We start from the raw sequence: 25,540 nt of genomic DNA on the forward strand, positions 1-25,540 counted from the left end.
GTCGAGAGAGCTGAGAGCTCCACTCAAGTGATAAACTCTATCCTTCCAATTGTGAACCAAAAAAGTCACTAAATAAGCATGTGCTTAACCCTCTGGTAGCTTAACACAAAAGCAGTCGGACTTAAGTCAGAGGTAATATGTAAAGTATTTCTGCAGGACTCAAACAGTAATAAAGTGATAACACTGCACCGGAAAAATATCAAACAAATATAGGAAATAGAGTAAGCTCTTAAAAATAAAGTGACACCAAAATAATTTAAAAAATATAATCAGTAGATCTAGAGCTATCAGTTGTCCAGTTCAGATTAAAAATAGTACCAAAAAGCAAAAGGCACCCCTCACCATTAACTGGTCGCTTTGGATCGAGTCAACGTTAAAAGTTCAGGCCAACCACAATGGAGCACTGGTCGGGTACAGGGAGCAGGTTCAATCTGTTTACTTTCTCTTAGTCCAAGTCCAGTTTTTTCCAGTTTTGAAGGAGGAGGAGTACACTCCGATGCCATCCTACTCCCCAGAACCTAGTGGGCCAGCTTTTAAGGATCAAGGCTCACTCCAGCAGAGACCAGCAGCAATGGTCAGACAGGCCCATCCAGCCAGTGCTGGTCAGCTAGGCAGTTGCAGTGAAGGCCTCTAAAAGCTTGCTCTGTCCCTGTAGTTCAAATGGAAGTCAGCCAACTGATCCTTGGATTCACATGTGCGGGTCCTGGATTCAAGGCGAGCAGGTACAGGCTTGCTTCAGACAGCAGGGCAATCTGAATGCTCCACAGCTCCAGAAATGTTCTGTCATGTCATATCATGAGTGGTTCCTAAGGTATCATTCTAATGCCCAGTGGAAGCCTGTGGGTGGAGGATGCCCTCTGTGTCTCACCTACCCCCTTTTCTGGATTTGGCTCCTATCTGTCTAGGGTAACAAAAGGGCAGGCAGCCCCATGTGTCAGTGGCAGGCAGCCTTAGAAGCCAGGAAGGGGGGTTGGCTCAGCCCCTAGACCATCCTGTGAATCTCTGTAAGGGCTGAGTACAACTCTTCAGGCCAGTCTGCTCAGGAGAGGAAAACCCTTCCCCACACACAAGGCCCTTTTGTACCCATGTCTGAAAGGTATGCACATTACACCACAGTAAAGTTATTACAATCATGTGACTCTAGAGACTTGCATAAAGGCGCATTAGTAACTTAAAATCCGACTTTACGATTAAGGAGTATTTCAAATTCCAAGTCAAAAGAGTGGAAGAAGTATTCCCCGATCTGTTCACAAACTGAAAGTGTCACTTAAGTGTAATAAGGTAACCCAGTGTTACTCTATGGGAACGATAGCCTCTCTAGAGTTTAAAAAAAAAAAAAAAACACTGGTACTGCTACAAACTGGTAATGCTGCACTAGAGTTAATGGGATCACTGGGCAATGTTGATTGAGAAACCAAACATAAATAATTGGGATCTCTTTACTAAAAGAAACTATAATGATTGGAATTTCATAAAAGTTTGCACATAGAAAAATGTAATCTTTAAATGATCTGGACAAGTGTCAATACCGACGCAAAATACAGGTGAAGTTGGTGGTTTCATCTTAATGTTTTTCATAGTTCTGCAGGTTTTGGCTTGATTTTCATTGGATAATGGGACCATTTAACAGACCTAACAGACTTCATGGAGCCGTTCTTGGCTACAGCTCACACACAAAACTCAATGAAGATCCTGTACTTTCTCATACGTTATTGAGTTCAAAGTAAATGTCAGAGTGGGATATGCCATCAAACTTCATCTAAGCCACAGCCCATTGTAAATGTTGCTTACGTCCCGGTCTACCACACCACAATATCTAACACTAGATTGCTTCTTTTCATAAAACAGTTTTAGTTTTTGCCATATACTGTGATCCCTAAATCGTACTTAACTTAATTTTAAGGCATTTTACTTGTAGAAAGTCCCTTATTTCAACTTTGTTTAGAAAATGTAGTTCATTTATTAATGCTATTATTGTGAGTATTTGCTATAAATGTATTGCATGCATTTCCTAGAAGACCACCTTTGGTTTTGCGTCGGACTATTATGGCTGAGCTGGAAATTCCTCTGGGAAAACAGCCTACAATTTAGCTGTATGTGGTTGCGGCTTATGAGAACTCAAATAGCTCGAATCAAGTCTGTGGCACGCACGATTAATGATCCGATTTCCTGCAGCCTTTTTCTCAAAAGGGATCTGTTGAATTGGGTGTGCAATACGGACTCAATCTTCCCATAACATCCTGTTCCCCCGTGTATTGTGAGTGCCCTAGTATATCTGATCCACGGTCAACTGCTATTCTAACTCCCATCCTCCTACAACTTTTGCAGTTTCCACTTGGGGGTTGTGGTTGATTGATGCAGGCTTTCAGCAAGACATTCCATTCTGCCAATAATCTACCCTGTGTGTCATAGATGCTGTAAATCCCTGTAATATCAAGGATGATTGACAGCAACAGAAGCCATGCCCACTCCAGCAGGCCTTGATGCAACGCACAGCCTTCTGCATGGGAAAGCACCCTGCCCTGCATTGCTTTCCCCACTGCTTAACTAAATTAATTTTTAGGAATTTGGTAATTGTGCCATAATAATTACATTACGCTCCAGAGAAGGTTGGTAGTACTTTTTTTCATAGAGAGGTCAGTCCCTTTATTAAGATCTTTGAGTGTCATTTTCCTAGCAAAAGACTAATTCGAGATACTATAAAAGGGAAAGGGTTAAGGACATATGGGCTGAGTGGCACAAAAGCCATTCTCAATCTGTCAACAATTGGCTATTATATTATATGTTCTAAGTTTACTAATTACTGAAAATTGAAGAACGTTAGCCTGAAATGGGAGAAACAGAGAGAATGACCCATAATAAGATTACATTTTACAATACCATTCCTCGTTTGAGGCACTATTAACAGTGGGCAACTACACAATCGGTGATTCTAGTCGGTAATCGTGTTTGTTAATAATTCCCTGGAGTCAGCTAGACCCACCGACAGACTCATTTAACTTATAGGTTAGGGTATGTGAACTATGAATGTACTCGGACTACAATAAAGCCTCTGTTTGTTGTGAGCGGCATTTTATCTGAAAAAGTTCATGGCTGATCCACAAATTTATCAGTATCTCTGTGCCCCCAAACCAATGGATGAAAAATGTAAAGAAAAAAAATAATAATTTCTTGCCGGTGGTCTGAATGTCTCTTTTTTTATTGAGCCTAGATTTTGATCAAACTTCATGAAGCTTTAATAAACTATACACATTGTTTTGTGAGGCAGTGGTTATTCAGAACTTATTGTATAGCCGGAAAATATTTTTCAGCTGATTTTTATTTATGCCCTCATCTGTAAAAACATTAGTGACATTGAAGCAATATAGACAGATTAGACTCTCCACATCTGCAATTTATGGCAGCTACAATTTAAATATACCTGATAAGTAAGAAAACACACTTTTCCTAAATCTCGTCATTCATGTTTTTATTTGCTCAAATCCACCATAAACTGCATAGTGTTTTTTAGGATGGATTGAAAGAAGCTCTTATGAATCATACGACTTTGAGTTCAGTTCTATATTGACCAACTCACCGACCTTATTGGACGGATCGGATTACTTTATCCTTGATCCTAGAGATAACATGAGTGGCTACAGTGCTTTAAATGGAAAAATAGAAGTGCAGGTACTCTGTAATAGAGTACCTGCTTGTTTCTGAGAAGTGCCGGTACTCTCCAATTAAAAGTATTACGTTTTTCTTGAGATATGCCGGTACTCTCCCTCTCAAAATAAAAAATGTGCCGGTACTCAGTACCGGAGAGTACCGGCCCATTTAAAGCACTGGCTACAGTGGGATTAGAGCCGGACTGTCTGAGAAGAGCAAGTGTAGATTTCCAGAATAACTAATATAACTACCTAGGTGTGACTCCACCTTTCATCTCTGCTAAATATAGATTCTAGACAGTCTCCGTTTTTTAATAACATATGATATTGCCTGCTGATGCAAGGAAACCAAAAAGTCCATCAAAGTGATTCTAAATCCATTTGAACCAATCGGTAAGTAATCAAAAAGGAGTGTTGTATCGCCCGCTACGCATTAAAGAATGTAAGGAGTACAAGTGTGTTGCACTTTGGTACTTGCCATGGGGATTTAATAACTTAAAACCAAGTCCCCCTTTCTAACATGTATGGATATTTGAATTATTCGTGAAAACCACTGACAACCTCTGCCTGACCCAACCAGTTCTGTTATTCTTAATCGAACTTTCCTTAAAAAATACATAATCAAAATATCTGCCCTTAAATAAGCTATGTGTGTGGCAAACATTTCCATTTTCTGGTCAGGTGTTGAACAATCTGCAGTATATGTATATTTTTGTTTAAAGAACTGAGTTGTCTTTATAGTGTTTAACTGGTTAGTCCAAACTAGTTCAGTTTCTTGATTATTTCAGAATGATGTTCTGTATAATTTTTTCTGCAGAATTAACCTCTGCTTATCTTCTTAGTGACTGAATGTTGTCCATTCAGTGGCAGTCCTGAGAGCTTTCTTCTAGAAAGAGCAGTGATCTTCGACAAACAACCATTTCAGTCTCAAAGTGTTACAAACACGTTTTGTGCAGCATCAGTGTGCTACTAAATGCTTAATAGCCTAGCCTAAAGTTTGTTCTGGGAATGTGCTATGGGCTGTGACTGTCACCCGGGGTTTTTGTGAATATATATATATATATATATATATCTGTATATATATATATATATATATATATATATATATATATATATATATATATAAATAAATACTGTATGTATGTACACACATAGGCTAATTTACAAGACCACAACTCACTACTACACATAACAATACTCATACTTACACAATTAATTTTACCTAAGAGCAGTCACTAGCTAAAAGAGTTTCATGAAGTTTAACCTACACTTTTAGCCCAGCATTCAAAACAGAACGGAATTCGAGGAAGATGGTCATATGACATTTTAATACTCACAAACAGCTGTTATGATATTGAACATAGTTCCCAAATGGAGGTTTGTGTACGTTTAGTCAGTCATATGTGTTGTTTATGGTTGTAAACTATGTACTTTAATGATGTGTTACATAAACAAGGAATTGAGGGATTACGGAGTGCCTGGCTTTACTTAAAACAAATAGTTTACATATTTCTCAAAAGAGTGGAAATATGAACATCCAGGCTGACATTTTGTTTACTTGATTGTTGTTGGGACAGAAAATTGCTCTGCATAGTAAAGACGTACCCCTAACCTGAATGCCAAACTGTACTGTTGTCTGGATCCTTAATGCACATTTTTTGTCATAGGCGAACAGAGATCCTGCATATGCACTGTGACGTAGGCCTCTATCACAGATTGTGGTCTTGTTTGACCGGGATAGGTGCCCAAAGCACTACCCTCAAAGTGGTCGAAGGCTACCGCATTCACCAGGAGTTAAGCAGCAGAAGCGCAATGGTGGCATCGTACCATATAGGTACCAGTATTAGCGAACAGGTCCTTTTACCCTATGTCACTGGAGTGAGGCCTACAGGCTTACCTTTTTTAAAGGTTCAGTTGATGTGTGTTTAATTCATCCTTGGGCTATATCAGGTAATATGTGGAGTTCTGTGCAGGAGTAGTGACTTTGCGCTAGCTGTATGTAAAGGGTACAATAAAAAGATGGAGCAGTACATGTGTGGTTAGTACATGTGTTAAGGTGTATTTTTACCTGAGGTGAATACATTACATGAGAAATGTAATGCTATGCAGTTCGTGTGCAAGGAAAGCATGTGTTGGGAGTACGTGTGATTGAACGAAGTACAAGACATGAAGGGTGACATGTTGTGCAGCACGCACTTAGTGAGTATGTGTGCTGGAAGTGTGTGTTTCTGAATAAGACACCATGGTTAAAGACAGAAAGCTTCAGTGCTGAACAGTGTGCACAGATTAAGTGTGTGTATTGAATGCATGTGTACATGTAAGGGTACAATACTTAGAGGTAGCAGTGGTGGATCTAAATTGTGCTGTGAATGTACACTGAGTGAGTGTGCCTGCAGTGGTAAATTGTTTGGAGGGCCCTGGGTTTTATTTTGCGAAGCTCTGGCCTGCCCGATGAAGACATGAGAAGGCGAGGAATCCCCCCAGACAGATTTGTGAATTGCTGAATTCCTGTGAGCTGTTTGGGGACACACTAGTGGGAAAAGGAAGAGCCTCCCTTTACATTTCAAAAGACTGTTCTTTGATTTAGTGATAGATCACAAGGAAGGTGCCTGGACACATCCCAGGAAGGGAGATGAGGCTGATAATGGAATCATTAAGAGTAGGGCTGGGATTAACCTTTTGATGTACATATCACTGTGGCTGACATCCAAGTGTGAACTCTGGTCATTCCCATGTATTGTGGGTCAATCAGCTTTGTAACCATGCTTACCGTGACTGACGTCTTTTATGACAAAAGGTGTAAAGGAGAAGTGCCCACTTCAAAAGAAGCAGAACCCCAACATAAAACTTAAAAGACCCACACCCTAAATCACATTTGTTCTGGAAAAAAACTATTAGAATGGGAGGTTGATGCCCCAAAAATTTCAATCAATCAGTTTTTGTAGAGCGCAGATACTCAGCCGTGAGGGTCTCAAGGCGCTGGGGGGATTGGGAGGAGCCTCATCCAAAGAGCCACATCTTGAGGTTCTTCCTGAAGATGGTGAGCTTTGTCTGAGGTGCAGGAGGAGGTTGTTCCAGCTCTTTGCTGCAATGTAGATGAAGGATCGTCCTCCAGCTGTAGTTTTGCAAGGGATGGTGGCCAGGGCCAAATGGGCGGAGCAAATGGATCTGACGGGGTGTGGAAGGAGATGCGATGGTTCAGGTAGGCTGGTCCTGCATTGTGTATGGCCTTGCACGTGTGGGTGAGTAGCTTGATAGTGATTTGCTTCTTGACCGGTAGCCAGGGGAGGGTCCTCAGTTGTTTGGAGATGTGTTCTCAGTGTGGGAGGTCCAGAATGACATCTGCCAAGCAGCCAAATGGGCTGTGTGATAAGGGGAAGTCTGTAAGATGTCTGCATGTGGCCAGGACTGGGGGCCAAAGCCTACTAATCTCCCTTCTGGGTGAGGGGACATCATGCAGGAAAACAAAGAGGACTTGCCCTGGACCACTAGTGCCTGCCTGCTTGCCAAGACTAGTGTGCGCTGTGAGGGAGAGGAGAGCATTGGAGAGAGCGAGGTCCAGTGGGGAGTCCTACCATAAGGACTCCCTGTGCAACGTGTGAGGGCTTCAGCTGTGCACCAATTGGGCTGTAGCCATGTGCAAGAATATTTTCGGTGACCCCCAGATTTCGGAGGTCCGCCATTGACTGAGCCAAGTATCGATCGATGTGGGAATGGTGTGAGCCCACATGGCCTTGTTGGAGTGTCCTTGCATGCCAGAGGTGCCCATTGTTGAAGGAGTTGTGTGATGAATGTGCCAGGAGTTGTGAGCGCCAGAACGGCAACCCCACATGTTTGGAGGGTCTGTCAAGCTGTGGGTGATTTCCTCTTGTGGAGTCTACATTGCATTTGGAAGATACCACAACACCCCGTGTGCCAGGAATGGCTGCAGGGACCAGCTCATCAAAGATTTTAAGCCGTCACCCTAGACTGAAGCGAAGCTGTGACCAGCAGGTCTAACTGTCCTGAAGACTCTGCCCTGACTAACCCCATAGACAGTTGGATGCCAAGGAGGACGACGTGCCCTCATGGGACTCCAGTCGGGATTTAAAGGATTGAAATCCCCTCACTGGGGAGAACTTAACTTACCACATCGTTGGGAGCTGCTACGATCGCTGGGGAGAGCAGCCACACCAGTCCGAAGAGGGTGCTTGCACCCGCCTAATGCTTCAGTGCATACTGTGAGCAGCCGGACTTCACCGAGCGCAATCTGATCTTTCTAGTGCCCGCACTGAGGGCACCCACTGTAATGCCAAACACTTTCATGCTGCAGGAGTAGGTAACACTTGAGCTGCAGCTTGTGGGGGGCCCCAGGGGATTTGATGCTGAAGGTGCTGCTGCACCATAGGCACACTTGACTAAAATCCTGAAGAGTCAAAGGGAGCTCTTTTTTACAGCTTCATACTGTGCATTCTCTGAATGCGGCCACCAGTGAATGGGGGGTAAAACCATACACATTTGCACGAAGGAGGTTTGGACAGGGATTCACCTGACAACTACTGGAGCTGGACCTCAAGGGGGATCGTTTGTTGTATTTGAATGTTGCATCTGTTTGCATTTGAGAAGTTAGAAATAAAGCACTACTTTAGTTCTTATAAAAGCAGGTATTTGGCTGGACATTGATTTATTATTCATACTGTTTGCATTTTGAGTCATGAGTTGTGTTCACTGACATGTATCTACAGTTCCATGGGAGCCTTGACTTCTCAACCATAGCTACTACTGAGAGTCAAATGCAGAAGGGGTACTTGGCCCAGTTGAGCAGGATCTGTAGTAGGTCAGAACCCTGGAAATCGGAGTAAAAGGCCTCAACACCCACGGTTGAGTTCAGTAAACCCTGTTTGCCTCAAAGCCCTCTGAAAGGCTTCAGACAATTTTCTTTATTTCAAAAGAATAGCGATGCAATATAACATTCTAAAAGATAAAGCAGTTTAAATTCCAACAAATATGATGGTGGTCTCCTCTCTGTTTCTGTTGATGTAATTTTACAAGAAATCAGTGGTTGGTGTGGTACGTTACACATGGTGCCGCTCCATTGTACTTTCATCACTGCAGATCCAAAGCATATTCTCATAGATTGCAAATAAAGGGCTTGATTCACAAAAGTAAACTTATGCATTTGTGTAAGTTTACTTTTTTTTTGTAATTCACAAACTTCAATTTAATAGTAAGTGTATGACTTCAGAGGCTCAGCAGTCAGGGTAGAGAACTCCACACACAAACAAAAATAGGCATGCTGTACCTTTTAAACTGCGGAGCAGCACTTGCAGTCATAAACTTGCTATTCAATCAGTTTGTGAATTCAAAAATAAATGTACATTTACATAACAGTGTACATTTACCTTTGTGAATCAGGCCCTGTGAGAAATTGGGTTGTTGGTTGACTCTGGTAAAGCAACAGCTACAATCCCTTGCATGGTGTACCACATAAAGTCACTAAATAAACCTGTGCTCACTTCTGATTAGCTCGGCATAAAAAACAATCACGCTTGACTTAGAGGCATTGTGTAAAGTATTTGTATTTCTGCATTACCCAAACAGTAATAAAGTGAGAGTCCAAAACAAGAAAAAACATAAACCTATTTAGAAAAATAGAATAAATGCTAATAGATTATTTGACATCAAAACAACAAAAATCCAATTAGTAGACCTGGAGTTAAGCAGTTTTAAAATGTAAGGTTCAAAATAGCTCCCAAAAGATAAAACTTCCAATTGCAGACATTCTGTCACCTCTAGGACCACAACCAAGAGTCTAGGATTTTATAGAGACCTCTTGGGGGTTCAGGACTCACTCAGGCTTGGTCCAGGTGTGGTTCGACATGGGGGGAGGTTATCTCCCTGTGGCTCTGAACAGGAGGTCAACAAACTGGCCCTTGGTGTCAATTCTGGTAGTCCTGGGGGCTGATGTAGTTCCAGGACTCAACAGCAGGGCTGGCCTTGGAGGGTTCCAGGTAGGCAGGTAGGCTCCAAGCAGCAAAGCAGTCCTGCCAGGTACAGCAGCAGTCTGGCAGAGTGCACAGCTGGACACAGCAGCAAGCAGTCCAGTGAAAGTCCTTCCACAGGTCCAGGAGTGAACTGAAGTATGAATATTTTTATACCTAGGTGCTCTGCTCCTATAAAGTGGGAGATGTTTCTAGAAAGGTTCTTTGAAGTTCTTGAGGTTTCTTGATTCCCTTCCCTGGCTCCAAGCGGCTGCAGTGAAAATACAGGGCCATTAGGCCTATTGTGAGGAGACAGGGGACAGCCTATTGAGGTACCAGTGAGGCTGTACTCAGCCCACCCCTCCCCCCATTAAGCCAGTTAATAGTTCACTGAGCACACCTAATACCACTGTTGTGTGACTGTCTGGGGTGAAATCTCCTAGTCTAATTGTCAGCTACACCCAGTCATGTGACCCCAGGCAGGCTGCAGGCACAAGGTGCTAAGGGCAGGAAAATACCAACTTTCTGAAAGTGGCACTTTCAAAATTGGAATTAATAATCCAACTTTACCATTAAAGAGGGTTTTACATTGCAATTCTATAGGTACCAAACATGACATATTCACCTTCTCTCATTTAGGAATGAAAGCTTATTAAATGTAATAATGAATCTCCAATGTTATCCTGCAGGAGTAGTAAGCCTCACAGTAGTGAAAAACAAATCTGAGAGTTTTTCACTAATAGGACATGTAAAACTTAAAAGTACACATTAACCCTTCTAATTACACAGCTCTGTGCCCTTTAAGCTGCTAGGGCCCACCTTAGGGATGCTTTACATGTGATAAAAGAGGTTTGTAAAGCTTGCCAATGGGGATTAAAAGCCAGGTCCACATGGCAGTGCGACATTGCATTCAGGCAGCAATGGCAGGCCTTGGACATGCTGTGGAACATGCTAGCACTTGTTTGCAGGGGTAAATTGCACAGGGTCCTAGAGTAAACAAAAACAAATTCAGCAGAAAGTGGAAGGTAAAAGGCAAAATATTGGGGGGGTGACCCTGCAGAGAGGGACATTTCTAACAGGCCATATGTGAGATACCACACAAGAGATGCCAACGCATATCCTGGTACTCTGCAGAAGGGCAAGTGTGGTGTCAGAGGGCACACTCATGGCTTAGTTACAAATCAAGAATCCCTCAATATCATGAGCCCACTCTGCTCTCTCAACCTTGTGGAGTTTAACATTCAAAGTGTGTTACGGAGAGAGACTGGTAAGAGGCCAGTGCTTGAACTGTTCCATTTACAAATAGGAAAGAGCAAGCAGCGATGTTTACAAAATAAAAATACACTAACTAATATGCAGAGGACAGAACATACACTAATGTTTTTCTGTGTCACACTGATCCAAGCTCCTCTCTCTCCAACCAGGTTGCCTTTCTTAAAAGCAGGGCAGGAACACACTTGTTTTCAGTTTTTCCAACATTATTTGACATAAGTAGCTGTTTCATCTGCAGTTCCGTTGCCATTCACTTTTTCAAAGTGTTATGCTCCTTTCTCCTATTCATTCAGATATGGTGACCACCCATGGTATTGTCATGGTGATGACTAGTCTTTAGTGTGATATTCTCTATGAAAGTGTATGTTTGCTTCCTGCTTAGTTCAAAATGTAATGTGCTACATAAAGAGAAACAACTATTAGATTGTTGGTTAATATATTGTAGCAAGCCACTCATGAAAAAATAATATAGATTCAATTCAGGGGTACCTTGAACACATCTGCATGGTTAACAATCCCTCCTAGCCTAGTAACAATTGCTTTTAAACAATTTTTTTCCTGTAGCTCCCGCCCTATCCTGCATCACTAAGGCAGCATGTAAACTCGTACCATATCATTTGCATCATGGCACAGTTAGACTGTCCTCAACCATTCCCCCTCCTTTAGACCCATGGGGTGTGAATCGGAGGGTCTAGAAGCATGAAGGGATCTAGAAGTCAGGCATCCTGCTGACCTGGTACCCTGACCATTGGTAGCAGTGGGGAAGGGTAGTGGGTGGCGGTGGGCCTACTGACATCTAAAGCATTGCTGGACAAAGAAAGCCTAAGCTAGTAACGTGGTGAGGCGTCAGTATCTGATAGAGACTTCTATTTGCAGATTACTTACCTTAGAATTTTCCCCAGGCATCAGACTGTATCTGGAGATTTTTCTTTGAGCAGTACCCTTGCATGCTTTAAGGTGGCATCAGTTGACTTTGCATGCGTCGCTGGTATTGTGGTCACCATGATGAGATTGTGTTCGTATATAGGTACACCCCGGCGTGTTGACATCAATTCTTTTCTTTCCATGCCAGCCTATGTGCAGATCCAGAGAAAGCTACCTTCAGTCATTTTTTGACTGACTTCAACGATTTGTCGAATTCTTGACACTTTTTTGGTGCATTGAGGATATCACGGAAAACCGGTTTTAGCTGTGTGACAAATGTCACCGGGTGACATCGCTGACAGATTCACACCTCTTGTGTTTGTGGTGCATAGACCACGGCCCGAAGTCATGCTTCAAGTGCCGGGCCATGAGCTCAAAGGCTTTAAGGGAGTCATCCCTAAAGCTCATGGAGGCCCGGCGCTGGACTATGTATCATTCCCGGGTTCTGTTGAGAGGGAGGTCACAAGACCGCTAACGGAGTCATCACCACTCTTTTGTCCTCAGGACATTCGTGTCACCAAAAGAAGTCATTGAAGAAGACCAAATGCTTTTTTACATTGTCCCATCGCTCAGATGATGCAACGTGGAAAGTGTCTTGATGCTCTGGGCCTCTATCTTCAGAGTCTGTTTCTGAGACGACTCTGGGCCTCCCGGAGTTTCTGGGAGCTGGAGCAACCCCTGCCCATCTTAAGGAGTTCTATGATGCCATGCACCTCATATTTGGACAGATTGACCCCTCTGTGATGCCTTTGGGTTCCATTTCAGTTTCAGGCCCAGCTCCGGAGGGCCCTTCAGGATTTATTGCCAGATCCATGCCGGCGCTGGTCGTGCCACAGCGCAGGCAAAGATGTCAGATTCTGACATTGGTCATGTCCACCATTGACGTCAAGCCTATACTGATACCTGACTCCGACCCGGAGGCAGACCCACATCACTCAACACAGATTCAGTCTTCGACGGGGCCTACATTTCCCAGGTTGGATCCTGACCCTTATTCTAATGGGTACAGATACGGGGAAAGTATGGAGGGGTACCTGGACCCTTTCGAATTCCAGTTGGAAGACCCAGAACTGGACTAGGCACAGGAATTGAGCAAAGCTAGTGGTCTGGATACCTCTCCTGTTGCTGGCATGCTTTCTCCCCTACCTTGGCTACGGAGGAGGGAGAGTCTTATTCTGTGGTGGTGAGAAGTGTGGCTGAGGTCCTTGGCATTGAGCTATCTTCTGTGGCAGTCAAGACTGACCTCCTGACAGGTATTTCAGCCTGGAGCTTCTACCTCGGAACCCCTCCTACCTTTTATTGAAGTCCTCACTGATGTCCTTCTGGGTGGCAGGTCCAAACCCAGCACAGGGGCTCCTGTGAACAGGACAATCTCCCACCGCCATCGGCCTGTGCCGAACAACCCTGAATTCCTCAGGTGCATTGTCATTTGCACCCCTGGATAGGGAATCAAAAAGAGTGTATCAACTCAGGAAATTTCCTCTTGCTCCAGTCTGACATTGTGGTCTGTGAACGCTGCATGCCTTTTGGGCTGCTATTCTCATACCTTATGGGATATAGTCATGCAGGTGCTGCCGCAGGTCCTGGAGTAGTCCTGGGCCATATTCTCCCAAGCTGTTGCTGATGGGAGGGATGGTGGAATTCCACCGGAACAACTGCTGCAACCACTGGGTTGACATGCGGAGTTCCGGTCCTGGATATATGCCAGGCAGCAACTTGGGCATTCCTGCACATGTACACAAAGCACTACTGCCTGGCTAGTCAGGTCAGTAGAGGCAGCTACTTTGACCATTCTGTCCTGAAGGACTTTTTAATCTGATCTTGGTTTGCAGCCCACCTCCGAGGATGGTATTGCTTGGTATCTATCCTAAGGTAAGGAATCTGCAAATATAAGTTTCTATCAGATGAGCAAGTTATTTACCTTAGAAAACAAATTATCTGGTAGAAACATTATTATCTAGTTACAGATTCCTTACCAACCCACCCATCCTCCCTGCTTGTGAACTGATTTAATGAGTCAGGGTCTCCCTTTCAGGGCCCTAGTTTTGGTGCACCAATATCAGTGTTCTTCACGGCTCTGCTCTACTGGCAAGGAAAGTCGTGAAAAGAAACTGATGTCAGTGCGCTGGGTGGAGCCTATATACAACTGCGACATCATCCGACAACCACGACACCAACTACGCATGCGGAGTTGACTGACGCCACCAGATGGTGCGCAAGGGTACTGGTCAAAGAAAAATCTCTGGATCCAGTCTGATGCCTGGGGGGAATTCAAAGGTAAGGAATCTACCAACTAGAAAATGTCTCTACCAGAATATTAATTACCGAAGGTAAGTAACTTGTTAATCACAGCTCCACCTGAACTACCACAGTGAATTTATTGAGGAGAATTTCTTTCATAATGTTAACCAACTGTGAATTTGGGAAGGTTAATTCACAGGATCCCATGTTGTTGAAATCCGCAAACTGAATACAGTAGATCAACACTTCTTTACAATTTTGTGGAATTAAAAACATAGCCTTATTCGGTTACTTATTTCAATGTTTTTGTATTCTCTATAGGACCTAATGCTTCTGAAAAACTTCCCGTTCTTATATAAGTACCACACAGGTTATCTATGTATTATGTATTATGTATTTATAAAACAGAAAAATGCTCTTTCTATGCCCTTTGCATTCTCTGAGGTATGCTGTATTAAACTGCTGAGGGGACGCAATGGTTGTTCAAATGTCAGCGTCTTACTCTGCCCCATAAGAAAGGTATTGCAATCTGAGCATTTCCAGTTGAAAGGTTTTTAAAAAATTGAAAATGGCTAGCTAAAATCTTGTTATAAAACTGATTGTTTGCTTCAGCTTACATTGTTCTCCAATTACCATTATGAAACCTGTGCGTTCTGGCCCTTTCTTGGGGGGACTCGGTGAAGGTGAGGCCAGCCTTGGAATGGGATTGCTTTCCTTCTTGCAGAAAGCTTAACTACTGACTCAACAGATTCAAAGGTTGAAGTATAATTTAACAAAAAAAAGTCTAATGCCCTTACGATAGTACATTCAAAACTAATTCTTTGAACAAATCATTTATGCAAGAAGCACTATCTAACCTTTGAAAATGGATGGTCAAGTTCTCGGAGAAGCAGAACCGGCAAATTGGATGAAAAAGGTCTGTGGTTAGATGAATGGAACGTTCTTTTCGTTAACTGAGTGGAGATGAATACTTTAATATACAGCACAAAAGTACAAGCATTTACAGCTGTGCTTGCTGATACGAGAATACTTTGTATGTACATACGTGTGTTAATCTTTTATGTTAGCAGCAACAAAGGTTCAATGTTATTTAATTTTGTTAATTTCCATATTACAACTCCTTTATTCGAAACAATGAGAACACATCGCGAAGTCATTCCCAAACCAAACATAATACAAGCGTTAGAGATGGCTTAAAGGTTTATTTTGGACAAAAAGTGCTTTAGAGCACAGGAATCCTGGTTTAAAGACCTACTAATATGACATCAAATGACTTGTTCAGAATGATGAATTCTGCAGGAACTGTTCCATCGAACATGATGCAGATTGCACAATAAGGGGCTTGGAGTTTTGGTAAGTTGTACAGTGTCGAACTGAAAAGTTTCCTAAAAGTTTGATGTGGTCAAAAGAAGTAAAGCTAGCCAAGTAAGGAGTGCGTGCTTTAAAAAAAAAAAAAAAAAAAGACAGATTTAAGAGTGAAATGATAGAGAAACCCAAACTACCTTAATGACAGGTTAAATCCCAACTCATGGATTGATAATGGCACTTGCCCAATATCAAACGGCACCATGTGCAAACAGTAAGAGAAGATACGCAAAAGAAAAAAGTAAACTATTTTTTCGAATTTTGACATATATCAACAGCAGTGCTTAATTTGTGCTTGTTGTTTCCGGTGCGGAGAACCCACACTTATTTTTTAGGGCCGGCGCTTATTCTTCTGCCCCAAGCATTTGCTGGCAGCAAAAGACACATCTGGGGAAGATAGAGGAAGAGAAAAACGAAAAAGCATCACAATGGGATAATGCAGAAAGCTGTAAAAGTGAGCTGAAGGGCTTGCCTCAAGTAACCTTTTGAGTGTTAGTGACTTCCAAGCACTGTTTTCAGATTTAGGGGGTCATTCCTACCCTGGCGGTCCGAGACCGCCAGGGTAGGGGACGGAGGAAGCACCGCCAACAGGCTGGCGGTGCTTCTGGGGCTATTCTGACCGCAGCGGTAAAGCCGCGGTCAGAAAAGGGAAGCCGGCGGTTTCCCGGCGGTTTCCCGGCGGTTTCCCGCTGCCCCTGTGAATCCTCCACGGCGGCGCTGCAAGCAGCGCCGCCATGGGGATTCCGACCCCCTTCCCGCCAGCCTGGTTCTGGCGGTTTTCACCGCCAGAACCAGGCTGGCGGGAACGGGTGTCGTGGGGCCCCTGGGGGCCCCTACAGTGCCAATGCCACTGGCATGGGCACTGCAGGGGCCCCCTATCAGGGCCCCACATTGATTTTCTGTGTCTGCTTGGCAGACACTGAAAATCGTGACGGTGCAACTGCACCCGTCGCACACCAGCAACTCCGCCGGCTCCATTCGGAGCCGGCTTCCTCGTTGCTGGTGCTTTCCCGCTGGGCGGGCGGGCAGCATTTTGGCGGTCGCCCGCCAGCCCAGCGGGAAAGTCAGAATGACCGCTGTGGTCTTTTGACCCCGGTACGGTCTTCTGGCGGTTCCCGCTTGGCGGGCGGCGACCGCCGCCCGCCAAAGTAGGAATGAGGGCCTTAGTCTTTTAAAATTCACTTCCACTTATTGAATTTTTATTGTTTTGGTCTTGTTTTGCTCAGATAAATATTATCTATTTTTCTAAATTGACGTGGAGTATTTTTCCCATGTCTTTCACTGTTTTACTGTAATTAAGTGTTGCACAAATACTTTACACATTGCTTCTTAAGTTAAGCCTTGCTGCTCTGTTCCAAGCCACTGGAGGATGAGCACATGTTAATTTAGGGTATATTTCTGAATTACCCTGACTAGGATTGTAGTCCCTACTTGGACAGTTTGCATACCTCTGCTACCTAGAGACTCATTTTCAAACATCCAGGAACATAAACACATGATGCAAATGATATCTAACATGAATGGAAACAAAAGAAAGACATGTCAGCAAAAGGCTGTTACCTCGGTCTTTAGGTTCTTCTCTAGACACAGAAGCATGTCATAGGTCTAAGAATTGGCTTTCCTTCTCTTCTGGCCACTAATTAAGATTTTGATTGGTTTTGTTCACTGTTCTATTGCCTCTTGGTTTACTCCTTCCCACCTTCACTAAGATTAAGAGCACCACTCAAGAGAGGTCACCCTTACTTAGCAAAGAAACCAATGCCATGCCCTTAAATGTAATGTAATCGCTAAAACTGAAAAATTAAAGCAACTGTCTGCATTAATATTTGGGTAAATGTTGATGTGCAGTTCGTCACACGGCAGAAAGGGTTGTTGTGTGTGGTGGCCTTTTATGATAAGGTGACAAGATTTTTAAAACCCCAAACCGGGACATTTCACAAAAATAGAACTACAATTTCACATCGACTAAGTGGTGCAGATTGACAACACTCAAGGATGTAGAACACAGATATTGAAGCACTAAGGGGAATACGTTAACCACAACATTTACACAAACTATTGAAAGTGCTAATTCAATTGTTTTCCGAAAAAAACTGCTACATAATCCTGCACTAAAATATGCAAATGTTTGTCCAGTCGGTCCTCTCTAAAAACCAGGACAAGTGCTGGATTTAGTGAAATCTGCAGAGCCAGTTGAGCAAACACCAGGAGTGGCCGGGCACATCCGGGATACCTGTTCACACTATTTTATAGGATCATTTTATGACATCTAGACTGTCCTATTGTAAGCTGCATGTTTTTGCCTCACAAGCTTGGCTTGCTTTTTGGATGAGTAAAGACTACACTAGCAATTTTATTCTGTCAATTTCTCACGATCGCTATTTTAATGGCCATTGAGGTGGAGGTTAACTCATGTTAAGTTAATAAACTGAGTTAATTGCACAAGATGAGAACACCTGTAATTAAACAATGACATGCCTTCCGTCAAAATGCGAAACGCAATTTAGCAACAGATATCTAATTGCTGCATGCCTTTATAAATCATGTATGAAAGCAGTGTAATATTTTAAAAAAAATGCTGGTTCAATGCAGAACACAATTACTTAGACCTTATTTTGAAGGTGTCAGGCTTCGCATCTTCAATGCTTGTGATATTTTCCCGAAGAGATAGAGGCTCAATTTCTTTGAAAATATATGAACGATTTGACTTGAAATACACGTTTTTCCCCCAAGTAATTGGGCCTGGCTGAGGGCATGCGAATGACATTTTATTGCACACCGCTCTGCATCCAGCCACTTTTCCTTGTTTCATCTCAGCGCTCTCCATTCTCACTTCACAACGTGCATCAACCTGTCAGTGCAGAGTTTGAGGTCTTTTCTAAATAATTGACCTTTACTTTTTCTGCTTTTCTTTAAGGGGGATATTCAAAGAATCAACCTGCAAGTGGATTTTGGCGATGGCACCGCAGTATCCTACGCTAACCTCAGTTTGATGGAGGACGGAATTAAACATGTTTACCAGACCGTCGGGATTTTCCGAATCAGCGTGCAGGTGGAAAACAGCCTTGGATCCGATAGCGCTGTCCTCTACTTGCACGTAACCTGTATGTTGTGATTATCACAGTTACCTTTTATTCGCATGCTTTAATTAGCAAACGTGCTTTGGAGTATGTTAGTAATATTTTGCAGTTGAGAGTTATAGCTTACAATGGGGGTAGTTATGAAAAGAGGCCATTTTAGTAATAATGCTATTACAGTGCCTGCTCCCAGGACCAGCAGCCGAGGGAAAAGGCAGGTCAAGTTATGGAGCATAATTAAAACAATTGCTTAAACAAGGAAAACCAAAGGTGGCTTTTCTTTCTTCCACTCTGTTTATCTAGTTGCACAGTGACAAGGAGAAAGGAGATACTTAATTGCAAAATGTAAATTTTTTCCTCTCCTTATGTAATTATAGGAAAGTCGGACTCGTTCTGCATGTTTCTCAACATTCTGAGTTACTTTACCTTTAAAAAAAAAAAAACTGACTTGTTTTAATCTGTCTCTAACATCATTTTGCAACAAATATCAACAGCTTTTTGTGTTTAATTTTGTACTTGCGTACACCAAGAATTTAAGTGGTTTGTAGACAAGATGATCAGGTGACCATGTACTATAAGAAATTAAGGGCCAGATGTAGGAAGGCTTTTGCGCCTCGCAAACGGCAAAAAACGGCGTTTGCGAGGCGCAAAAGCCATTACGCGATGCAGAATCACATTTTGCGAGTCGGTACCGACTTGCAAAATGTGATTCCGATTCGCAAATAGGAAGGGGTGTTCCCTTCCTATTTGCGATCCCATCACGATGTAGAGTTGCTTTGTGACCGCAAAAGCGGTCACAAACCAACTCGCAGTTACCATCCACTTGAAGTGGATGGTAACTCATTCGCAAAAGGGAAGGGGTCCCTATGGGACCCCTTCTCCTTTGTGAATGCTCACAAAAATATTTTTTCAGAGCAGGCAGTGGTCCTATGGACCACTGCCTACTCTGAAAAAACCGAAACAAAAAGGTTTCGGTATTTTTTCTTTTTGCAGCTCGTTTTCCTTTAAGGAAAACGGGCTACAAAGAGAAAAAAAAAACTGCTTTATTTAAAAGCAGTCACGGACATGGTGGTCTGCTGTCTCCAGCAGGCCACCATCCCCTTGAGTGCCTAGACTCGCTATGGGGTCGCAAACTGCGACCCAACTTCATAAATATTCATGAGGTGGGTCTTTGCGACCCCATAGCGAGTCGCAGAAGGTGTCTGAGACACCTTTCTGCATACCAGTTTGCGAGTTGCAATTTGCGAGTCGGAAGGACTCGCAATTTGCAAGTCGCAAATTGGTTTGTACCTACATCTGGCCCAAAGTACCCCTGCTGTGTATGATAAGGATATTGCGAGTCACCTCGGAGTTCCATAACCTTGTAAAGGAATTTGACCTTCAGCTTCATTCCTCTATACAGTCTTGGAACTAATTGGTGACTTGTAATTTCCTTATAATATACAGCAGGGGGTACTTTATCCCATATATATCAACATGACACAAAGATTAAACTCTGTCAGAGTGAGTAGACCATTGTGAAGCAGTGTCTCACATGCCTATGCTGCCCGATTGTGCAAGGGGGCCTTGGCTCACAATTTCTGCCACAGATCTCAGACACTGAAAGCAAGCAACATATCAAATGCTATCAAAGCTAAGTTTTTTTTGTAAGGGGACAGTAGGAGTGTCTCAGGAAGGATCCGATCTGCTCTAACACAAACGTCAAAACATTTAGGGCCTGATTATGAGTTTTGTGGTCCAATCGTTGGAATGCCAATACGGTGGTCTGGAGGCCAGCGCCCAGCGGGCGGCCTCCAGACCGCTGTATTATGAACTCCCCAACGGGCTGGCCAGTGGAGACAATGCTGCAGAATTGGCTTTGTCTCTCAGGAAGAGCCGAGGCCAATGCCATTGCACTGTCGGTGCCGCAATGGCAGAGAGTGCGCATTCCGAGGGTGGTGGGGGCCTTTGCATTGTCTACACCTTGGGCATGAGCACTGCAGGGGCACACTATGGCCCCGTCTTTGCCTTTCTGCTGGCCTTTTCATTGCTGGGTCCCCGTCATGGAAAGGCCGGCAGAAGGGCAATTCGTGATCAACACAGCAATGTTGACATCAGCACCACTGTGCTTGACCATGACTTGCACCAACACAAATGCATTGTGATACATGATCCTGGTGGGGCGGCTGTCTTGTGGCAGTCTGACAGCCAACATCCTAATCTGGAGGTCGGACCACCAAGCATGTAGCAGTCAACCCGCCACCATGGGTATGGCAGTACATTGACCGCCGTTCTCCTAATCAGGACCTTCGTTTTGAACAGAAATTCTGCCTAATATCAGAGTAGGAGATCTGCTTAAATGGACAAATGCTCCTCTTGTGCAAGCCACATTGATAATTTTGCTTTCCCTGGTGCCAATCATGTTTCTTTTCACGTGGACAGCATTTTTATTAGAAATTCTGTGAACATGGGCACAGCTGCACATCAGTGTACTGCCTTTGTGTTAGGCCCTACCAGTAGATGTGACATAATGATGTTAACAGTACTTGTGTTTCATAAACCTTTTAGTTAATTAATAATTATATTTGTAAAGATTTCCTTGGTGGCCACATCGACATGCATGCTATATTGGTATGTGAAAATTCTATAGATTCTATGAATAATAACTTGAATTTAGTTTAATGACATATTGCTATACAAAAATATATATATTTTTTAAATAGGGCAAGGGTGTAAATAAGACAACAATCAGAACACATATCAAATAGAAAAACATGAAAAAGTCTCAGTTGTGAAGCAGTGGTGTCACAATCAATTTTGCGAGACTGCTGTGGTTGCCACCAAACATTCTTGCAGTGAGAGTAATAGGGACCATAGCAACGATTCTGTCTGCTAGCTATGCAGATGAGTTTGGCTCACTAATCGCCATTGACTCAATGATTAGCTCAATGGTTGTGTTACAGGGCAACACTACTCACAAAACAACAAATGCAATCAATATTACCATAAAGATGTGAATGTTCAGGATGAATTGCTTGAAAACACAATTCATGTTACCATATATATAAATATATTTACAACATAAATTGATATGCCAAAAACTTGAAATTCTACAAAAGATAATACCCAGTACTCAATGCATATATTACATTTTTTTATATCAAACAATAGTCTTTGGCTTTATAAATTATGTAATGTAGACAAAGGTCTAATGTTGCACACAACAGGTGTTGAGTGTATCTGAAAAGTGCACATGTTAACTAATACTGGCTTGATCAATGTTTCCTAAGAGAGGAGCCTGGGAAGAACCTCTCCTTAGAGTGCATTGCAATGCTCGCTTAACATGTGCAGACCCAAGGTAAATGTTTTAAGGAGCTGCACTGGTGAGAAATTACATGAATCCCCTCCAGATATACCCTCAAAGAAAAACAGGGGAAGAAAATTGTGGAATGGGGTAGTTCTCTTCCATCCTGCAAATGAAATTTTTAAACTAAAGTAAATGTTCATAGTAAGGCCTAAAAACGTACTCTAATGTTCAGGATGGGTGATCACAATTATAAAAATATTCCACTCAAAGGGTGCAAGGCTAGGAGGGTTTACTGGACCCAAAAGTGGGGGTTGAGACCTTTTACTCTTGATGTCCCAGGGCCCCACCTACCATGGATACTGAGCCAAGGACCTCTTCAGCAGTTGACTCTCAGTGGTAGCGCAGGCAGAGGAGCCCAAGACTTCTGGGGAGGGCAGTAGACACATAGAGGTAAACACAGGCTCACAACCCACAGTACTTGCAGCTGCAATAAATGTTTGTCCAGACAAATACTTGTTTTTGTAATAAAATAAGTATTTATCTATGACTACAAAGTGAAATACAACAGTCATAATACACACAGTCCCTTGAGGTTAAGGCTTTAGTGTTTAATAGGTGGATCACTGAGCCCCACTCCTTTCAGGTTAGCAATAGTGCTTTTTCCCCATTCACTATGAGAAACCTTCAGGTTAAGCACCACTTGTAGTCAGAATCTCAGGAGTCCCACTACAACTTATATATGGAAGTCAAAAATGTTCGAGCGCCAAAGCGCCATTTGGCAAGAAAGTTCCCCGGGAACCCCACCAGCAGGATCAGAGTGACCAGAGTCTGAATGCACCCCCTCCAGGGGAACTGGTGCTGCAGCAGCTGTGTCCAGTAAGTCTACCCCACGTGGCCCAGACGAGCTGAGATTGGCTGTCCTCAATTTCCTCACATGCTGTTCTGTAGTGTCCGGCGGTTCTTGATGCTCCTACACGCTGGTTAAGTTCTTAGGCTCTTACCACGAGTAGTGGGGGATGCAAAGATACTGGTGCAGGTCTGCTAGGGTCACCACAGCAGCCTCTCTCCTCCAATGATGCTCTCGACCAGGTCACACATCTTGCATTTTCATCCTGGCATGTGCCTAGGCCCCTTCCTTGTGACTGCTCTCTAAATTAAGACAAACCCTTTGAAGTGTAATTGCTAACCTGGATCTCCCTTCCTGCAGTGTGTCCTATCGAGCATACAGTAATTCAGCAACACAGAAATCTGTCTGGCGGTACCTCTACCTCCTATCCTCATGTTTCATCATACAGCCCTGAGTCTCCCAAAATGGAACCCAGAGTCTTCCACATATTGTACCATTCACTGGCTCACATACACTCAGTCATGCACACAGCAGACACACGCTGCACAGCTCTACATCCTTCATGTATTCTACCATTTGCAGGTACACATGCGGGACAGCACATGCATGTAACACACATGCACTACACAGCACCACATCCCTTATGCATTGTATCACTCACCGGCACACATACACTCAGCACATGCATTTAATATACACACAGTGCACAGTACTGCATTATCCCTTTATTGTATCATTCACATACACACAGAACGTGTAGATCACACATACACTGCACAGCAGTACACATCAAACTGTTCTACGCCAACTGTGAGTTAATCAAACCGCAGCAGAACTTTAAATGAGTGAGCGTGTGGGGATCACTCCAGTGTTTCCTCAAACTGATCACTACACAGTATGCTACCACCACAACACTCTTGCTGCTCAACTACCGGTAAAAGCAGTAACTATTCACCACTATTAGGATAGTGCTTTGTGTTCCAGCAGGACCACAATCCATGAGTCAGGCCTATGACATGGTGCCCATGCATGATCAGTGTTTGTTCATGACAACAACAAAAAAACAGCGTTAGGGATCTAGACATCAGTAAAGTTGGGGTACTCGAGGTAGAGGTGCACGTCCATCACCGTATGAGGGACTTTTCTGTTACAACAATATCAATCAACAATACTTGTGAAGCACATTTTTCCTCCAATAGTAAGGAGAGGTTGGCACTCGAGTACTGTAAAATCAGGCTGTTTCAGTGTTCTCACATCGGTCATAATAATCTTGTTCCCATCGGAGCAAAAACTTGTTTTGCAATTTTATGAGGGCTTGATTTGCTGCTCTCATTCACTCTACAATGATTCCTTAAATCTTAAATCCTGTACTGAGATAGTGAGGTTTGTGATATATATCCTCCAAAGGTTGTGGTTTGCCAGCCTGACCGCAGGAGCTGCAAGGTGCTACCGCTAGCACCATAAAACTACCACTTAGGGGGTCATTATGCCCCTGGCTGTCACTAGACTGCCAAAGTCAGGGTGGTGGTCAGACGGCCGCGGTTGTAGTGGTGCGACCGCCACATTATGACCCAGGCAGAGCCACCATGGTCCAACCCCCGACACCACCAGGCTGCTGCCAGCCTGCAGCCTGGCGGGCCCGGCGGTTGTTATCCACCAGGGCAGTGCTGCCCTGGGGATTACGAGTCCCCAACTGCCAGCCTGTCCATAGACTTGGCATGGGCCCCCATGCACAGCCCCATCACGCATTCCACTGCCAAAATTACGGGCAGTGGCATGTCCATTAGGAAGCAGCTGCAATGTTAAATCCATGTTTCCCACTGGGCCGGTAGGCGGAAACACTGGCCCAGTGGGGAACCCATAATAGGGCCAGTGGGGTTCAGGCCGCCTGAGGCCGCAAACGCCTCCACAACATAGGAATTCACCACAAAGCCTTAGACTGGCTCACCGCTTTCCTCACCGACCGGCCCCAGAGAGTCCGCTTCCACCTTTCCACTCCACCGCTACCAAGATAATCTGCGGGGTCCCCCCAAGAGTCCTTCCCCAGCTCCACACTCTTCATCATTTACATGATCCCCCTAGCCAACATCCTCCGATCACACGGAATCAGTATCCTCTCCTACGCAGATGACACCCAACTCATCCTCTCCCTCACCCGCAACCCCACCACTGCCAAAACCAACCTACACGCTGCTCTCTTCGACACCGCCAACTGGATGACAACTAACCACCTCAAGCTTAACTCCAACAAAACCGTGATCATCATCTTCGGCCCCAACAAAACCACATGGGATGACTCTTGGTGGCCCACCGCCCTAGGCCCCGCACCCACCCCCTCAAACCACGCACGCAACCTCAGCATCATCCTGGACCCTTCCCTCTCCATGACACAGCAAATCAATGCTATAACCTCCTCCTGCTTCCACACACTCAGCACTTAAAAAAAAAATAATAAATCCTTGAAATGGATTCCCCCAGAGACCAGGAAGATAGTCACCCATGCACTCATCAGCAGCAGACTAGACTACAGTAACGCCCTCTAAGCCGGCACCACACTCAAACGCAAACTCCAGAGTATCCAGAACACAGCTGCACGCCTCGTCCTTGGCCTCCCCCGCCACAAACGAATCTCACCACACCTCAAATCCCTTCACTGGCTCCCCATAGACAAGAGAATCACATTCAAGATCCTCATCCACGCACACAAATCCCTCCACAACACCGGCCCAACCTACCTCAACGAAAGAGTGAACTTCCACACGCAACCCCCGATCAGCTGACTTCGCCCTAGCCACAGTTCCCCGCATCCAACGCACCACCACAGGAGGCAGGTCCTTCTCCTACCTCGCCCCCAAAACCTGGAACTCCCTCCCCACCAACCTTCACAAAACCAAAGACCTCCTGCTCCTCAGAAAGAACCT

General features: G+C 43.9%; 1 protein-coding gene across 3 annotated transcripts in view; it reads left to right on the plus strand.

Moving 5' to 3' along the window:
- The window catches only part of LOC138300266 (VPS10 domain-containing receptor SorCS1-like), a 2,596,073-nt gene that overhangs the window by 2,264,131 nt on the left and 306,402 nt on the right, over window positions 1-25,540 (plus strand). For all 3 annotated transcript variants that reach the window (XM_069239431.1, XM_069239430.1, XM_069239429.1), the window contains exon 19: window positions 18,327-18,513. In XM_069239431.1, the coding sequence (XP_069095532.1) occupies window positions 18,327-18,513 (187 nt within the window). The remainder of the gene's footprint in view (window positions 1-18,326; window positions 18,514-25,540) is intronic.

This window comes from Pleurodeles waltl, chromosome 6, assembly GCF_031143425.1.
Source record: "Pleurodeles waltl isolate 20211129_DDA chromosome 6, aPleWal1.hap1.20221129, whole genome shotgun sequence".
Lineage (NCBI taxonomy): Eukaryota > Metazoa > Chordata > Amphibia > Caudata > Salamandridae > Pleurodeles > Pleurodeles waltl.